Raw genomic sequence first — 17,404 nt, forward strand, 5'->3', positions numbered from 1 at the left:
TCAACAGTTGAAATATATACAGGAATAAAGCAACAAATCAGCACATACGACCATAGGATCTGGAAAACTCGGGATCCCGTCCGCTCTCCCCTTGATAAACCGGATACCGCCGGATCAGTAGTTGGGTCGGTGACGACCAGCGAATCCCCGGTGTTGTATGTTCCTCCTTCTTTTTACATTTCTTTTTTTTTCCCCTTTCACCCTCCTCACCACCTTTTGTATGATCCGAACACACCAATGACTCCATCATAAAATATATACCTAGCTTCCGTACTATCTGAGTGGTCGATAATTGATGTTCGCCAACGTTAACGTTGATTATCGGAAACGAGAAAGTAAGACAGCATTACCCCTGAATTTCAGGTATTCAAGAAAATTTCATATCACTTCACAAACTTCGCTCAAGATCATTTGTAAAGTTATTGTTCCCTATTCTTGAGCTACCTCGGCGTATAATGCTTACTATTCATTGTGAGTGATATCTCCGGCGTACAGGCCGCTCCACAAATTCATATACACTAGTGTCCAAGGGAACGCGGAGAATAGACAATGAAGAAATGATAGAGTCCGTATATCAGATAGGTATCTATCTCTACTACCAAAATACATAGTTCTATAAATCACTGTTGTAAATCATAGATGGGACTGCCACTAGTGACACAAATGACCTATCACGACTTTAGTTCCACATCAGTGTTACCCCTATTGAGCTAGTAGTCTGTAAATAATATGCCCCCGACTAATATTTTCGGCTAGATATGATCTATACCATCCTCCATGCCGTCATCAACTGACTGGGGAGTTACTATGTACCCCCCCTTGTAGACCTGTCGGCGTGAATGGGGAATGCTTGTTCAAACCGGTTCTTAATCGCACATGCTTTAACACTAGATCGTGGTGTAATATCACACGTAAAATGCTTCGGTGCAAGCTCGATACCCGGCTAGATAATCGTCAGCATAAGTTATAAAATCAGAAAAAACAGCTCACCCTAGAATAAGAATCTATATCCATACCCCCTGTTCCGGAACCGTCCTTTTTAAAGCTGAACGCCCAAAGCAGGTTCATCACATTCTGCGCGATCAATCGACGAGCCAGTTCCTCTCCGGCGCAAATCCGCCGCCCAGCTCCAAACGCAAGATTACTCCTATATGCCCTTGTGTCTGCTCCTTCTTTCGTCCCAAAAGGGGACTTCAGGAATCGCTCGGGATCAAATGTCTCCGGATCATCGTATAAGTCTGGGTCATGGAAAAGCCCATATATATTCATAAAGATAATTGAGTCCTCCGGAATACGGCATCCCCTATAATAAGTTTCCTTCGCGCTTCTATGAGGAATACCTACGGGGAAAACTGGCCTGAATCGGAATATCTCTTCAACAATTGCGCGAATATATGGACATCTGTCGTAGTCGCCCAAAGTCGGCCATCTATCGCCACCAACGATGCTGTCAATCTCTATTTGACCTTTCTCTTGGACATGGGGGTAGTTAATTAGAACCAATATGATGCTTTGAAGAAATGAAGCGGTAGCCTCTGCGCCGGCATCCATCAAGCCCTCAGCTAACCCGGTGATCTCTGGGTGCGACATGCCTAGCTGTTGCTGATTCATAATCAAATACTCGATAAAGCATCCAGTTTTCTTATTTAACTCTATCGCGCGTTCACATTGCTTGTAAAGCGGACCAAAGACTTGGGCACAGGTCTCTCGCGTCATGTCGGCGAGTCGTTTCCAGTACGCCCAACGTTTCGGGACATATTTCAGCGGCCAGAGGATGTCGACTGGCGGGTGAGCCCCGGGGTCAGTGACTTTGTTCATCAGTTTGACCCCGCGAAAATATGTTTCTGCTTCTGAGCCCCAATATTTCGGGACCCTGGATCCATAAAGGGTTATGATAAGTACACCTACAGCCATTCGACTGATATGCTCAAAAGTGTTCTTCGGATCTTCAAGAATATCGTTCATAAGCTGCGAGTACTCGTCATCTTGAGCCTGAGTGTGTGACCCTAGAATATACTCTGTGATAAAAGTATGCATAGCCTTTCGGCTACGCCTCCAAGCTGGCCTATCCATATCCTCCAATGCTTGGACATTGCCATTGGTTACCCGCCGTATTATAGTAGACTCGGGGCGATTGCCTGTATTCAGCCCATTGATGTCAAGAACACTTTTGATGGCCGTCGCAGAAGAAAGAACGATTATCGTTCCGTTCAAGACTTTAAGCGAGTAAATTTCTCCATACTGACGAGCCCATTCCGAAAATCTGAAACTTTAAGCATGAGAAACACAGAATTATCGAGGCAGCTTACTTGATATGAGGAAAGTAAGTAGGGAAGCCCAGTGCATTTCCAAGAATAGGGATTGTCTTGGGACCAGGCGGGAGCTCTTTACCCCGACTACCGATTGTGTATAGTTTAAGGAAAAGGAGTGTAGTAAAGGCGATAAACACGACTGTGATCTGAGTATTGACTGGTATGGCCTCCATTATCTCGTTCCGCTTGCTGATGTGCGTTGGTATGTGAACTGTTAGTAAAGCATTACGGTCCCAATATATCAATGGGGGTTTTCATGTCGTGGTTTTCGACGCCCCGGGCCAGGAAAGCTACCTATATATGATATCATATGGTTATAAAAACATGGCAGTGTCCACTGGATATTCGAGTGATACTCAATTTGTTGCACTGCTTATCATAAAAATCAGCAGTTTCTACTATCTTATTCGCCAGATGGGTGTAATCTGGAAATAAGCACCCTGTCCGTATGTAATGCTGACAACAGACAAGATTTTATGTATCCTGTAGATTGGGAGAAGATTGATTGGGTGAAAGTGTCAAAGTAAACCCCTATTCCATTCCGCTTTTGTCCTTGATTGCTGACATATGGGCGTCTGTTTCCTACGTGGCATATCACGGATTGCTTCTGGTATGATACATCACTAACCTACCCGTTGTTTCCCATATACGATGTCGCCAATCATTGCTTGTATAAATTAGTTTTATTGCTATCCTTTACCAATCTAAGTGTTCTCGGAGGCTTTTAAATATTTAGATTTGATAAGGGTATTCCTGTCACTCTGTAATCCTTACCCCTATCTCAACATGCTTAATATTTACACTACAAATACAAACAAATACACAAATAATAAACTATAATATAGAATAAAACAGCAGAAAGGGGAAATCTAATCTATAGGCTCAGATCGTTCATTTCCGGTAACAATAAAGGGTTAGAATGCTGCTGGTTATTGTTGTCATGGTAATATGACAAAAAGGCAATATCTAGCACAGGGGCGCCACATAGATTGTTAATAAAGATTTTAATGTACCTAGGTAGTGACAGTAAGGTTGTTAGTAGACATACCCAAGTAGGCACCTACGGAAGTTGTAGTGTACCTCAACGCGGTGTACCTAACGTCTCGTTGCGCACTTACCCGAAGAAAAATTATTTCTGAGGTTTTACCACTTGCATCAGGCATCTACGTAGGTATCCAGGTGATGAGAGATCACTCGGCACCCAAGGTACATAGGGTCAAAGCGTTTGACGCACCTTCCTGCCGTAAAATCTTTTTTTTTCTTTTCGTGTACTTCACCGCCCGGGTTGTTTATTGCCTTCATTAATTCCAACAAGCAGCGAAATCATCCTAAACTTAACTTAACATAACTACACAATTATGTCCTAACTACCTCTTAACAAAACCACTTTTCAACCCTACAAATTTACAATATCATCAAACTAAAAACATTATACGCAATGGCAACCGAGGCGCTGCTGGCATGTTGAGTCTTTACCGCTGTTTAAACACAATAAGGTTGATTGCCGAATTGGACATCAAAGCCAGAACGTACCTCAACGACAATTTCGAGGAGTGGGTTGAGAGCCACGACAAGGGAAGACAGAGATAATCAAATTCCACTACACAATATGGCGTTGTTATTGGAACTATTGCAGTTGGACAACTAGCCTGGTTGACAAGGACGAAGGGATTGAAACCACTTTGAAACACACAATGATCAAGTTAATCCAGAAAACCAAAGCAACCAAGGAGGCTCAAGGCTGAAGGGTGAAAAAAGCGAAGATTAAGAACCAGGTGCGCTTCTGGTTGCCTAAATGTTTGTATCCCTGAAATATTTTCTGCATCTTCTCTAACCAATAGCATAGGGACCTATCCTTTAACCACCCTATACCTAACATACCATAATACTACTTTGTTACTTATCAAGATATATTCCACGTCGAAGATTAGGCCAAAAAAGCTACACAATCTCAACATGTACAAGCATAAGGTCTATAACGTCTTTATTCATTACCCAGCATGGCAGGACATGCTTCTGACTGGGGTGGCGTGGGTGATATTACTCAGCCCAAAAGTGAAGAAAATACATCAATTCAAACAACAAAATTGTCTTGAACGTCTTAAACAACACCCAAATCTTCGATCGAATATACGCCCCTATTAGCCTCTCCTTCCAAAGGCGAAATTCCAATCGTTGATCCAGCCACTTCGAACAAGAACAAAGAAAAAGCTCGAGTCTGTAGACATGCCAACAAACTTTTGATAAATCGACAAGTATACGGGATATGATGATGGAGGGGGAAGAAAGGGATGTTCAAAAAGGTGCTTATGTCGAAGAAATCGAGCATGAAATAAACACCACCAAATAATCTATCGACACTACTTTGAAGGAAATTCTGGCCAACTAAAGGATGCATTCCAAACCCTTGATAACTCCAAGCAAAAGCAAGCATTCTTTTAAAATCAGGGCAGTTTGTCACGTGCCACATTACATGTAAGGTATAAATTCATCCTGTACCTACACTAGAACATACACAATACAACAACAACAACAACAATTCATACATACATGACACATATGATAAACCCGAATAGGCTTTATCCATTCTTATATACTTTTGAAGAGGCAGATGAGGACAACGAGCACGACCACGAAGAGACACCCCCGGGCGCCGAATATAATTACTACAAGGCCAAACCCATCATCATTTAAAACAGTGATAGCTAGCGATGAAAGCAACGCCGAAGAGATTGAAGACGAAATCGACGCTGCAAAATAATCAACCAACGCCACCCTTAAAGGAATCCTAAACAATTAAAAATTAATTGCTAAGTAACAGGAAAAACAGGGCAATAATAAATTGGCAAAACTTGAGAAAGCATTTGACGAGTTGCGAAACAGTCTCGATGGCGAAGAGTACGGAATTGCCTAGTGGAAAAAGACATCGAACGTCTTGCAACGGCTATGTAAATGGTAGATGCACCAGATAAGCAACAAAAGCACATTATATTATTGATTTGCTACTGGGGAATGCAACAATGCGAAGAGCTATTAGAAATTACTTTGAATAAATCACAAGGCCTCCCCACCCTTGGTATGAGTAACGCCAATTGTTTTGTATGTTTTTTACTTCATCTATATACATTTTTGACAGAGCAAAAGGATCTCAATGTGCGGCATGCATGTAGGTAATGGCCCTTTATTCTCAAAATTGGAGATAAAGTCAGAGATTGGCAAATGCCACCTCGCATTTTATAATAACCCAAGCGATATAACCCACGATGTGTGCAAATTTTAGCATAAGAACATAAGTTAGGTACTTAGGTAATTTACTACTCCCACAACTCCATAATCCCTCAACACCGCCGCTAACAATACACCAATGGTTTTTAAGCTGCACCAATTGGGCGGAGCCCACGTAATCCATATACACATGTCTGTTTTCATGAACATCCCATCCGCTTGAGAATTTACAGCCATCATCGCCTAACGAGTAATTGTACTCTGAATCTCTTCTATGTTTGGAATGGATTCGGGGAGAATCTGTAAGCTTTGCGTAAGCTCTTAACGCTTTTGATGGCCGACCGAGCGTGGCCCAACTACAAACGCCCTTAGGGGCTACGGTCTAAAGTGATCCATCTATATTTGCTTTTCATGCCCGTACCTCATCAAGCGCGTCTGCTTCGGTGACCTGTCCCTAACGTAGCCCTGAACCAGCGATGGGGTATAATATCATCTCAAGCGTATTGGTCGTGCCCCATGCCATAATACCACGATTCCTCCGAATCTATTAATACTTCGAAGGATAGAGTACCGTTACCGTAACAAATTTTCAACCCTAAATGAGGCCTCGCAGAAAAACAACCATACGCCTCATTGCTATTTCCATCATTGGATTCTACTTTTCGTCGCTGTATATTTTCTTTTTTTCATGTATGGTATCGATCCCTCTGCACAGCTCTCGTTAGGTAAACCGGATTCGCGAGGAATCCTCATAGGGCTTATTCGTTGCATATCTGCCGCTAAAATGCCAAACCGGATAATCTGAACCCCTGGGGACATACAGGAGTTCGCAACAAAAGCCACCTATTAGGAGCTTGGATTGTCCACTCGTCTTTACCACACAATGGTGCGAATTAGACAGGAATATCATCCGGATCGATTGTTTTCGGGGATAGACGTCCTTGGATGGTTGAGGTCTGAAATATCCGATTTGGAGGGATGACGCTGGTGGCCTATATTAAATCCAGGGCCGATCCTTACTCACTGGCAATAACCGATTTGTCGGCACGCGACGCCATGAAGTTAGCATGACTTTCGAGACAATTCGCCATTAGATGAAGTACTGAAAATGAGTTAGTCAATTAAACCTTCAAGTCAGCCCACTGGAAAGTGATTGCTTACCAGGCCATATAGCGGACTTATCAAGCATATATGCCGTGACTCTGAGAATCTTTGCCGCGTACCCGCCATAACTGTCCATCTGGAGACGAGAATCAATGCTGCCGTTGACAGCGCCGCTCACAATATCCATATTCATCCTCATTTCAGCACTGGAGAGAAGCTCCTGGATTTTGTGGATAAGCTTGACGTCTTCGTCCTCAAGAAGCATGATGGACGGGACGCCTCCCATGTCGACTTCATCCTTCCCAAGTACACCGAGATACCTCCCGACGCGATCCTGGAGCGTAGCAACCCACTCAGCAAGAACTTGTGCACAGTCGAAGGAGCACATCGCTGACTGCACTGGAAGTTCGCGGCTAGTAAAGTCGGCATAGTTGACTCCTAGCTTGTCAGACATAGATAGAGAGTCGGCAGCATAGAAAGCTGCCTTGCGAAGATGCTTTTCTCGGCGAGTTATCACCCGGCTGTTAGATCCGTGACCTTGGGGCAGTTGCGGTATTAGGGGCGAAGGAAACTTCATAGCAGAAAACTCAGGAGACGATGACTGCGTTGGGGGTGAATCAATGAAAATGGAACTCGTGGCAGAAGCGTCGGATGGGTCTGTCCCGGATTCTGCATTTGATGATGGAGAATGTTCTGCATGTTGGATAACTTCGGTACCGCGAGAGAGCTCATCCGCCAGACCATCCCAATCCCTTTGCCAGAACTTCTCTTTAGTTCGAGACATGTTTACAAATAATCGTATATAAGCTAGATCAAGTAGGGGAATAGAATCGGCGGAAAGAGGTCCCATCCCAAAGGGATTCGGGCGTTCAAGGCTGTGATGTGGGTTACTCGCCCAGGCTGACTGCCATGCCTTCAACGCTGGTTCAATGTGACGATGCATTTTCTCGGTTTCTTCATTGGTCCACATCTTGTTGTGGTGGCGCTGGCGGGTTTCCCAAATGTAGTTATGGAGCGCATTAATCAACACCAAGCAGCCAAGAGTACTGGGTTTAAGCTCACTTGGTGGTATATCGTTGACCTGAACTGCCGAACTTAAGTGTTGCCCGTTACCGAATGCTAGCTTTTGCTGCTTTTCGTTAGTACGAAGCAACTCACTCAAAGCTTCGTGGAAAGTCGTTCTATTGTGTCCGGCAACTCGCACACCACCCTTCAACTGGAAAGCAGCGGCGCTCTCGGCTGCGAAGAACTCTTCATCACAAGGAAGGTCCAGTGTTATTTCCGAGTTTGTCAGCGCCGGGGTATGGTTATAGGCAGTCACCAGAAGACTAGAAAGGATGAAAATGACATAGAGGGTGCGCTTCCGCTCCTCCATAGTTTTCCACCTCAACCATTCGGCCTGTTCCTCGGTTTCGGCCTTCATACCTCCATTCCAGTTACCCTCGGCATCATTCATTTGAATTTCCCGAATTTCAATCGAATCCAGCTTCAGTGGTCGAAGTAAACCGGCAGCTTGGGCAAGGCTCACTAAGGCTGTAGAATGGGTCGAAGCGATGTCATTTGCTGTTTTGTCGCCGCAATTATGTCCGTATACAACGTTGAGAAGCATCGCTTGCACTAGCCATAGTGGTGTATGAATAGACGACTCCGGTCCTTGGGATCCCTGGTCAGACGATGGGGTTCGCCGGAAATCAGCCTTCCGCATATCAGCCTTCCTTCGCTCTTCCAAGTATAATTGAATCATCTTCTTTGCCATCTCAAACAACTCCTTTGACTGAGGACGCTCCATTTCATATAGAGCACCGATAGCAGCCATTGATAGAACGAGGCATCCACTGCCACCAACAATACTCGATCTTCCGTTGCCCGAGCTGGGAGTATCAAATGAAAGTGTGGGGATATGCAGGAATGGGAGGTGGGGATGGAAATAACGGAAATAACTAGTAACGTATCGCTGTAAGTCTTGGGTACTTGGTAAAGCTTTTACACTTTCGGCTGCGTTGTCTGGAGTAGTAGGGAACTGTGGGGACATCGGTGAGTTGGGTGACGTGAAGGAGTATTTACGACCATTAAACGGACCGCACAGAGACAGTGCGCTGACGATCGCATTTCGCGTGGTATCCGTGATGGTTGAAACAGGGGAATGCGACTGGTGGGTACCGCTGATCGAGGTGGGCGTTTCCGGACCGGTGCTAAAGCTGATGGACTGGTTCATGTTATGTGTCGTTAAGCCCGGCATCACTGAAGGACTAAGAGAACTCATAGATGGGGGCGGAGTTGAGAAGTAGATGTCATTCATGCTTTTTTGAGCTGATGGCTGGGGAGAGACTGGCGCTCCGTTCAGTAGATCCGGGAATACCGTACCGCTCATTTCCATTGAGAACGGTGTCGTTACCTGGGGAGGTCCCATAAGCGCTGGTTGCCACATAGAGTTGGATGCCGATGTCACATTTGTCGGGTTAGAGCCATCGAGCATCACGTCGCTAATACCACTCTGACTGGTGGTACTCATTGCGGAGGGAGATGAACCGTCAACAGCATTCTCGGCCGGGTTGTTAAACGACATCTGATGCTCAAACCCCGTCAACCAGTCAAAACTATCGTCGATGTGCTGACTAGGAGTAGATATATCCATCGCACTACTGAAAGGGGACGTGGGATCTAGGGACATGGAGTGAGGAGATTCGTTGTAGTGAAGAGCGTTCGGATTAATAGTCGAGCCAGGCTGCCCGAATAGCAAGCCTTCAAAATCATATTCCGGCTGAAATGGCAAGGGAGGTGCAGTACGCAGACCGGCGTTGAAGTCTATGTTGATGCTGTGCGTTTCCAGCTTTGGGAGTCCATGGTTCATGCCTCTATGGCCCATAACTGAGGACATGCCAGCAAAGCCATGATCCACGTTATGCAGCGGCAATCCCACGAGGCTCTGATGCCGGCTGTGAGTTGGGGGCATGTGATGTTGCTGAGTCCTCGCGACCTGGGCATTCGCGGCCGCGATCATATGCATATGGTTCCCATCCACATGGCTGATGGTATTCGCGCGAGGTCTCATAGAGGCATTATTGGTAGCAGCAGAGGTATTTGCACTAGCGACGCTGTTCTTTCGAGCTCGGCTCTGAGCGGTAGCAGTACTGCTAGTACTTTCACGGCGGTTTCTTGGTCGCGACGAGGGCGTTGTAGTCTGGTGAAGCTTCTGCTGGTGTCGCAGGAGCAAATCTCGCCGAGCAAAGCATCTTGTGCATTCCGGGCACTCGAACGGTTTCTCCTTGGTGTGGGAACGTTCATGACGTTTCAGATGTTCCAATCGGGCAAATGAGCGCTGACAAGTAGCACAGACGTGAGGCCGAGGCTTGTCGGTTTTAGGGGGAGGAAATGGCGCGGGAGCACTGGTGGTGGTGGCGGCGGCGGTGGTATTCACCGTAATTGATGAAGCTTTACATAGAGTCAAAGTTAGTCAAATAGATCAGTTTAGTCACATCGGCGGCTTTAAGATTAAGAGCATAGGTGGTTTAGTATAATAAATCGACAGCGGCGTTGCTGGTGGCCACGGAAGCTAGATAAGAAGATGGGGATTAGGGGGGTATGGAGGGGCAACTGAGAGAGCTCCTTTTTGGGGTGTGAGAAAGAGGGCCATACCGGAGTCATCGTTGCCAGCATTGTTCCCTGAGACTGCAGCGGGCGGCGACGTGTTGGACATGACTGAATGGAAAGCGGAAGAGGTGGAGGGAAATTCCAACCGTCGACTACCGTGAACTCTTGGAGGCTCTGTGGAATTGAAAGCAAGCAGATATGTTCCTTTAGGTAGAACCGACGGCGGGCGGGAATTGAGGGTTGAGTGTAAGTGGGAGGAAAGTCGAACGAGCGATTGAGCGTTGATTGAGTGTGGTTGTGTGGTGGGGAGGGTTTGGAGTGGGAAAGAGGCGCCTGGAAAGGAATTAGACCGGTGGATTGGCTAATACTGGGGAGGTTAGGCGTACAGTAGTGGGTAGGCAAGCAGGTTAGTCGGGTACCTCAGGTAGGTATGTATTATGGGAAGGTATGGAGGGGCAGAAATCCCAGAAAATCCTAGACAGAGCTTCGAGGAAGCTACCTAAAGAGCTTGGGCCTTCCTATCGATTGTTGCATAATACCCCGTAACGTATCTATCTTTACAGTCCCACAGCCGTACTGTGCAGGTTAACCCTTGGACTTCTCTATATGTGGTACGTATGGTATAATATAGTTATATGATATGTGGATATGTAGGCTAGGTACCTAATGTATGTATGTATGATGTCTGCTATATTCAAGGAATCAAAGAAATAGATTTCCAATTGGACAATGTCAAGGTCAGCAGGTAAAAGGTAAAAGGTAAATAAAGAGCGGAAAACATAAATGGAAGTAATTCTAACGAATTGAAGTTGCAAGATGGAAACAAAAGGTAGATTATACATAGGCTGGGGACCTTAAACAAAACCGAGCCGGGTGTTGCGGTCGGGTTCAGTTACTGAAGGCAAAACACCGGACTGTTATTGCCACAGTGTGATTTCATGGCTCATGACATCCGAGATTCAAGGCAGGTAAGGTTCAACGTTGGTGGTGGATAATGGATACCTAGTGGATTACCTTAGGTTAGGTAGGTACAATACCTAGCAGGTTGTGATGTGAAATCAACTTAACAGGTCACTTGATATGGATAAAATTGCAGGTAGTACCGCTAGGCTGAGTACCTATACTTCGTTTAGGCGATTCTGCGTGGGCTGATCTTGCGCAAGGGCAAGCCGTTAGTTTCAGGGCATCTTACCAACTGACAAGGGGTTTTCTAACAGGGGTTCGTTAGTCTATGCCAGATCTAATTGGTCCGTGCTAGTAGAACCGCCGGAGCCAAGCCTACAACGGGGAGTGGGTTCTGGTCACAAGATGCAAATCTAAATGATGTATACTATACATAGATTCGAGGTATCCTTAAAGCCGACAAAAAACCAGACAATTGATCTTGCTTGCTTTTCAATTTGCTTCGCAGAAGTCGGGTTGCATTCAAAGCCTTTTCCGTTTTACCAATGTTCGGCTCTGGTTTTCGCACCATTTGTTTGCTCGTCTAGCATAGTTACATATCGAACATCTTTAGATGGCAGCCGTTTCGGATTATTACATGACTTGCTCTTCGCCTTATTGTAGCCTTTTAATATGTTATCGCAATACTTAAGCAAGCTACAGATATTTAATTGTCCTTCTTCATTCTTGTTGCTGCCAGCCTTTTTTTTTTTGGTCCGCCAGTGGGCTGATCTTCAGAAGGCTACCTATTCCGCAGACTGGCCGCGGAGCGAACTCGGCGAAATGGAGCCTTGTAGGACTGGTAGCCCGTCTGAATCTTCTCTTGTTTGAAGTCAAGCCTCCTCAAGGCTCCAGCAAGCCTTTTACATAGGACCCTTGGAGGGGCTGGAAAGGGGCCGAGGGATAAGTACATGTTTATGATGGGTCTTCGTGGCTTCGACAACCCTAAATAAGGCAGATCTGATGTCTGATGGTTCTCTTCGGTTTGTTAGCGGCCTGCAGGCACATCATCGTCTCTTGCCTCCCAACCAGTCCGGTGCTATCTATATCTGCACCATGCTCGTCTATCCACTGGTGCTTATGCATTCTAGAACGCATACTGTATGTACATGTATGTATATATGTACGTATATGTATACGCTATCACCAGCGACAACTGCGGATGAGTCGATCGAACTTTTGCGATCCCGGCCGTCTTACATGAAGCATGGGAATGCTACCTGATTTCGCGGATGAGGTTTGATTGGCTTATAGAATTCATTTTTTCGGTATGACTATCTATGCTTTAAGATGCTTGCATGTACCCAGCCAAGCGCTATTCTCGCAGATGTCCCATCATTAATGCTGCATAGAAGCTTCACACCATGGGAAACTACAACCATATCACATAATTACGTAGTACACGTCGTTATTATATCTGATCCGTTCGCCGCAGGGATTCTGCACAAGCCAATGGTGCCCCCCGGATATATAAAACGTCGTGTTAGCAACGGCAATCTAGTACCTATCTACATACCATACGCCGTAGTCAGACCGGAAACCTTAGCAGTCTTGTCTTGGATTTTAAGAAGCAGCAAATTATCTGCATGTGAATGTTAAGCTTCAATCCTTACTAAATAGAAAATATGACTACCTAGGTATACATAAATTAAACAGCTCTCATAAGTAACTTATTTCATAGTCTTAGTTACCATCTTCCTAGCGGCGAAGTTTGCTTCTCAAACTAGGGGTCCCCTTTTATGCGATGGACTAAAAATGGCAGGCCGAGCTAAGAGATGTAGGCTACTGCAAATCTGTACCTATCTGGGTTAATTATATTGCATGTAGGTAAGCTCTAAGTTAAGTACTCGAGTACACAGTCTATATCCGGCCCCACTAATATTCGGGTCGTAACAGCGCGCTGTAGCCGCCGAAGATCGCAGCTTGCAGCCACCAGAGCAAAAACATTTACCATAATACATCTAATAGGTACATCTAATACATCTGAGAGATACAAATCTGTGAGGTCAATATGTACATACATACACCTACTTAAAGTCATGCATTTGCAATATCGTCCCTGAATATCGAACGTATGATGAGTATTACGTGCAGGCATCTTGAATTCTGGCACGATACGTCGTACATATACCTATTACTGATAAGTAACGAATGTATTCTTGCGATAAGGGGTTTTCTCTACAACTTGACGGTAGCTAGAATATATTGATAGAGACCAAAATATCAGTTAGTATTTGACCCATAGTGCAAAGACTTACGATGAACTTATGAGCTTCATATGTAGATAGTTACTCTCTGTGCAACTCGGCTAACCCGTTAGCGAGCAGCTTAGAATAAATCTAGACCTTTAGGCTTTCTTCTAGCAGTCGAGAAAACGTGGCATGACAAAATGGTTATACTATCGAAAATCTATTTGGTCGAGTATCCTAACAGCTATGTAATCCTTTCACAGGTCAGTTGATGGGAACCTTCCTTAGTGGTCCAAGCCAATGATCAAGGTTACCTTCCATCTAGGTTAGTCTAACTTCGGGATGCACAACGACGAATTCGCCATCCGTGACGATGGTCAAATATGTAACTGAAATAAATGAGAGGCGTAGGATTGGTTAGCTTAGCAGGCCAAGAAATCCATGGCCGCCTTACATGTATGTAAGTAAATACCTACATACATACATTGCAGATGAGTGCCTAGCCATTTTTTCGATAGTATCATCTTGTCCCTTTTTTAGTGCTAATCTGAAAGCACAACCATGTATTATTCTCCTTATACATGTTGTGTAGGTAGAACTTGGAACTTGGATGTTGCTAGGCATTTAGCATTCTTACGCAAGCCGCCATTGTGGCCATTGTGCCCGGCAAGAAAGCAAAGCATCTCATTCTCGGGCTGTTCGGGTTCGGCTAGCCGAGCCACTTAAGGGCAGCGGCAGATCCTCAAAAAAACGTTTGGGGTATTGACGGCTTAAAGCAATCCTGCATACTACACTCATTGTATTGGTGTAATGTTCGCCCGTTGGTTACGACGCCCTGGCCAAGACCCAGACAAAGCAGGGGGGAGACAAGTTACATTGATAGTACGAACGCGCCTATGGCAGTTCTAGGTATGCGCCGAAACGTCAGCTTGAAGATGATAAGAAGCAAGAAATGTGTTTTCTTGATAACTACCTATGCAAAACCGAAAAGTTAGGACTTTAAACCTTCAATAACTACTCCTTCGTATCAATTCTTCAATCTAACACAAACACCGTCTATCATCATCATGAGAGTCGCATCCCTGCCCTGTCCACCTACTTGATAATGGACCTAGGATTCAGCTCAAGGCTAAAAGGCAAGCCGACACGGTAGTAGTGTTTTAAATAAATTTAGTTAAAGTCACCTCGTTCGGAATTGGGTCCCCGGCTGCGGTCGTATTCAACATTAAACGATATCACAGGCTTGAGTCGCTAAGGTCCAAATTACCTATTCAGTATCATTCAGTATCATCCAGTATCGCTTATTCAACTTTCAAATCCGCGCAGAGCAATTCGAATACATACACCACCTAACCTACTCTAGTGGTACCGCCTTGTCCGGATTTGAGACTCCTAGTCCTCGTAAGGATCGCGACCGCGTCATGCCATGTGCCATGTACAACAGGGGCCAATTCTTCTAGTAGTTATCTGACGAATCAAACTTTAGAATTGGCCTTCACCTTACCCTTCACCTTAACGTCATCTCACACCGCAAGAACTCAATATTAATCTGGAACACTTGGTATTGGTTATTCGCCATATCCGGAACTCTTGTATTAACTCTTGTATCTGTAAACAGGCACCCACCTACCCAGATAGTACCTAACCTAGATGCTTTCATGAACTTTGTCAGGCGACGCGTTTATGCATCCGACAAGCCTTAATGATGAGTCGGCCGCGCCGGTTGTGTCGCTGTTACCGCAATCTTATTGGGCGACAATCCGCAAACAGCCAGCGTTTCTATATTAGCAATTTCGAGTGCAGCCGAGGAGATAGGAGGGTCCTAAGACCATAGTTGTGACTGTTTCGGAGCCAGTATATTGTATATTGTTGATATTAGACACTCTCTATTGCCGTAGCAGGGCTTCCAATCGGCACGCGTCCACCTTGCGCATACCCGGAGAGGTCGTCTCCCGGTGCTTCGGCATCTGGGGAAAGATGTAAAGGTGTTCTCCCCATAACCCCAAATTTTCTCCAAAAACCCACATTGGGGTCAGATCAGCGTCTTAGAGTCTTAGACGAGAGACCCTTCAAGACGATGGAGCATTCTGGCCCACTAAGGCACTAATAAAGGCCGTTCTACCGTATAGCACCTTGATCTAGGTTTTTTTTTGCAGCCGTTTTGAGTGAGTTCCGGTGATCGATCTGCTACGACTCTACTGGTATCGGCACTATCGAAACCGCTTTACATCTGGAACATCGAAGATGAAAAGTGCGGGAAGTTAGGCGGACGGAATTATAGGGTTAGGTAGACGATACGAAAGTTGCCATTTGTGGACCATTTCGATATTTTAAGTTGTATCAATTTAAAGGTTTACGACTCTGCTTATATACAGGTACTTGGTGTTGAAGCTAAAGACGACGACACTCACCTGTGAGTACCCCAAACCTCACAGTTGAAACCTGCCATCATACTTATATGTAAAAAGGTTGACACCAGTGCTCTAAGGTCGATTTAAAGCTTGGCCATTATCCCGACCTATGACTTCACGCATCTCGTTAGTAGTTACGCAAGATTCACGTATGGAACATCAAGGTTACCTTCTTCAGCTGTGATACAAGCTTCTATAAACTACAATCCAATATAGCTCGAATAGCAACTACTATACTAATGGAATTATCACATGATGGTCACCTCATATAGGTATACGCATTATATCGAAGCACGAAGCTTCTTAGCGGGATATTAGGGATAACTCTATCGGGAACATTAATAAACACCTGTCACCTCACCTCTCGCACCTAAGGCTTAGCTATGTACGGTCAACTATCCTGGACTGTCACTGACTGAATAAACCCTCCGCAACAATGAGCCTACCCTTGTCTTCCCCAGACTTTCCCACGAGCAACACAGCGCACCGTGCTTATATGTTGCAGGGAGCTACCCAGCCTGTTCATAGAGCAAGGGTGGGTGGGATGCCTTTCTAAGATACATATGCCGATCATTTTCAAGGGCTGAGTACTAAGTACTGGTCTGCTGCCATCCCGATTAGATTACCTCGGAGATGGCTGAAAAAAGGAAAAGGTCAGTCCCCTGCAATTCCTTCAACAAATGAAGCCCATCTTACCGTCCAATAGGTGACTAATAGGTAAATGGATAGAGTACCCTACCATAGATATCAAGCTAGGATTTCGCTCTTTTTATCCTCGACAGGGTCTGCCAAGCCCATGACGTCGCGCCGTGATTTGTGCCTGAGAGTCCTGAGACAGTAGACAGTATCGAGCGGCGTGGGTTGCCGTCCATTAGTCATTGATTATTAAAACACGTTATCTCTACATAACTGAAGTCCCTGGCAGTCAGGTAGTTAGGGCAGTTAGAAGAGATAATACGACGTGCCCCCATCTGTAGCCCCATACATATAAGCCACCGTTCCTAGGTTATCGGCTACCGGGCTATCGGGCTATCGGGATAGAGCAAAAGCGTACATAGTACTACCGCAAGACTTGCTGATATGTTGTTGTTATCAGGTTTTGATTCTTGTCAGACCACATGGGACCATCGGCACGCCAGTTATCAGCCCTTGATATTTTTTATCGGGCACGGACAAGCGCATACAGTGAGTCTGGTTCGACTAGGAAAATGACTGTAGGTTCTTGCCACAATATATCAAACCTATGTTCGAAGAAGACTCTAGGTGGCCGAACCCTGGAACCGGGGAGCCGCCTGTGTGGGATACTCTGTCATCCTGCAGTTTATAGTAACATTCAATGGGTCCCATAACAAGCCGTTGGCTTGCCGTGTCCAGAACCGATAGTCAACTGTTCCGCGGGCTGGATCTTATGCAACCAACCTTGAGTCCACTTAAGGAACTAATAATAATATCAGACCCGCCTAATGGACACTTAGGTTACTGCAAGTCATGGGAGATTTTTTCACCGATGTGCAGATCGCATCCTATAACAATGTCATGTCCGCATGCCGCGTGCCATCTCTACTTATGGCCTCGGGCAGTTTGGTCTCGTCACATCTCGAAGGGACATTGGCCGTGAAAACGATAAGGG

At 45.3% G+C, this 17,404-nt stretch overlaps 3 protein-coding genes across 3 annotated transcripts; 1 reads left to right on the forward strand and 2 right to left on the reverse strand.

Annotated features, from left to right (window-relative positions):
• Positions 1 to 493: 493 nt before the first annotated feature.
• F4813DRAFT_375365 (cytochrome P450) lies at positions 494 to 2,796 on the reverse strand. Its single transcript, XM_049245011.1, has 3 exons — positions 2,310 to 2,796; positions 991 to 2,263; positions 494 to 943 (listed from the first exon to the last, which is right to left on the reverse strand). Exons 1-3 carry the CDS (start codon positions 2,483 to 2,485, stop codon positions 806 to 808), a joined length of 1,587 nt encoding a protein of 528 aa, XP_049095162.1. The 5' UTR covers positions 2,486 to 2,796; the 3' UTR covers positions 494 to 805.
• Positions 2,797 to 6,454: 3,658 nt separating this feature from the next.
• On the reverse strand, positions 6,455 to 10,559 carry F4813DRAFT_275850 (DNA binding regulatory protein AmdX). The gene is made up of 3 exons (XM_049240441.1): positions 10,278 to 10,559; positions 6,699 to 10,073; positions 6,455 to 6,639 (listed from the first exon to the last, which is right to left on the reverse strand). The coding sequence occupies exons 1-3, from the start codon at positions 10,336 to 10,338 to the stop codon at positions 6,554 to 6,556; spliced, it is 3,522 nt and encodes a 1,173-aa protein (XP_049095163.1). The 5' UTR covers positions 10,339 to 10,559; the 3' UTR covers positions 6,455 to 6,553.
• A 1,025-nt stretch (positions 10,560 to 11,584) lies between these two features.
• Positions 11,585 to 12,553, forward strand: F4813DRAFT_375371 (uncharacterized protein). The gene is made up of 2 exons (XM_049245012.1): positions 11,585 to 12,442; positions 12,527 to 12,553. The coding sequence occupies exon 1, from the start codon at positions 12,138 to 12,140 to the stop codon at positions 12,396 to 12,398; it is 261 nt and encodes an 86-aa protein (XP_049095164.1). The 5' UTR covers positions 11,585 to 12,137; the 3' UTR covers positions 12,399 to 12,442; positions 12,527 to 12,553.
• Positions 12,554 to 17,404: the final 4,851 nt, after the last annotated feature.

This window comes from Daldinia decipiens (genome assembly GCF_022478715.1).
Source record: "Daldinia decipiens strain CBS 113046 unplaced genomic scaffold F4813scaffold_51, whole genome shotgun sequence".
NCBI classification, from domain to species: Eukaryota; Fungi; Ascomycota; class Sordariomycetes; order Xylariales; family Hypoxylaceae; genus Daldinia; species Daldinia decipiens.

Coding starts and splice junctions, on each gene's coding strand:
- F4813DRAFT_375365 (XM_049245011.1), bottom strand. CDS start 2,485: ATGGAGGCCATACCAGTCAATACTCAGATCACAGTCGTGTTTATCGCC. Junction 2,264..2,309: donor ACTTACTTTCCTCATATCAA/GTAAGCTGCCTC, acceptor TTAAAGTTTCAG/ATTTTCGGAATGGGCTCGTC. Junction 944..990: donor ATATAGATTCTTATTCTAGG/GTGAGCTGTTTT, acceptor ACGATTATCTAG/CCGGGTATCGAGCTTGCACC.
- F4813DRAFT_275850 (XM_049240441.1), bottom strand. CDS start 10,338: ATGTCCAACACGTCGCCGCCCGCTGCAGTCTCAGGGAACAATGCTGGC. Junction 10,074..10,277: donor TGCTGGCAACGATGACTCCG/GTATGGCCCTCT, acceptor CTCTATGTAAAG/CTTCATCAATTACGGTGAAT. Junction 6,640..6,698: donor TAAGTCCGCTATATGGCCTG/GTAAGCAATCAC, acceptor ACTCATTTTCAG/TACTTCATCTAATGGCGAAT.
- F4813DRAFT_375371 (XM_049245012.1), top strand. CDS start 12,138: ATGTCTGATGGTTCTCTTCGGTTTGTTAGCGGCCTGCAGGCACATCAT.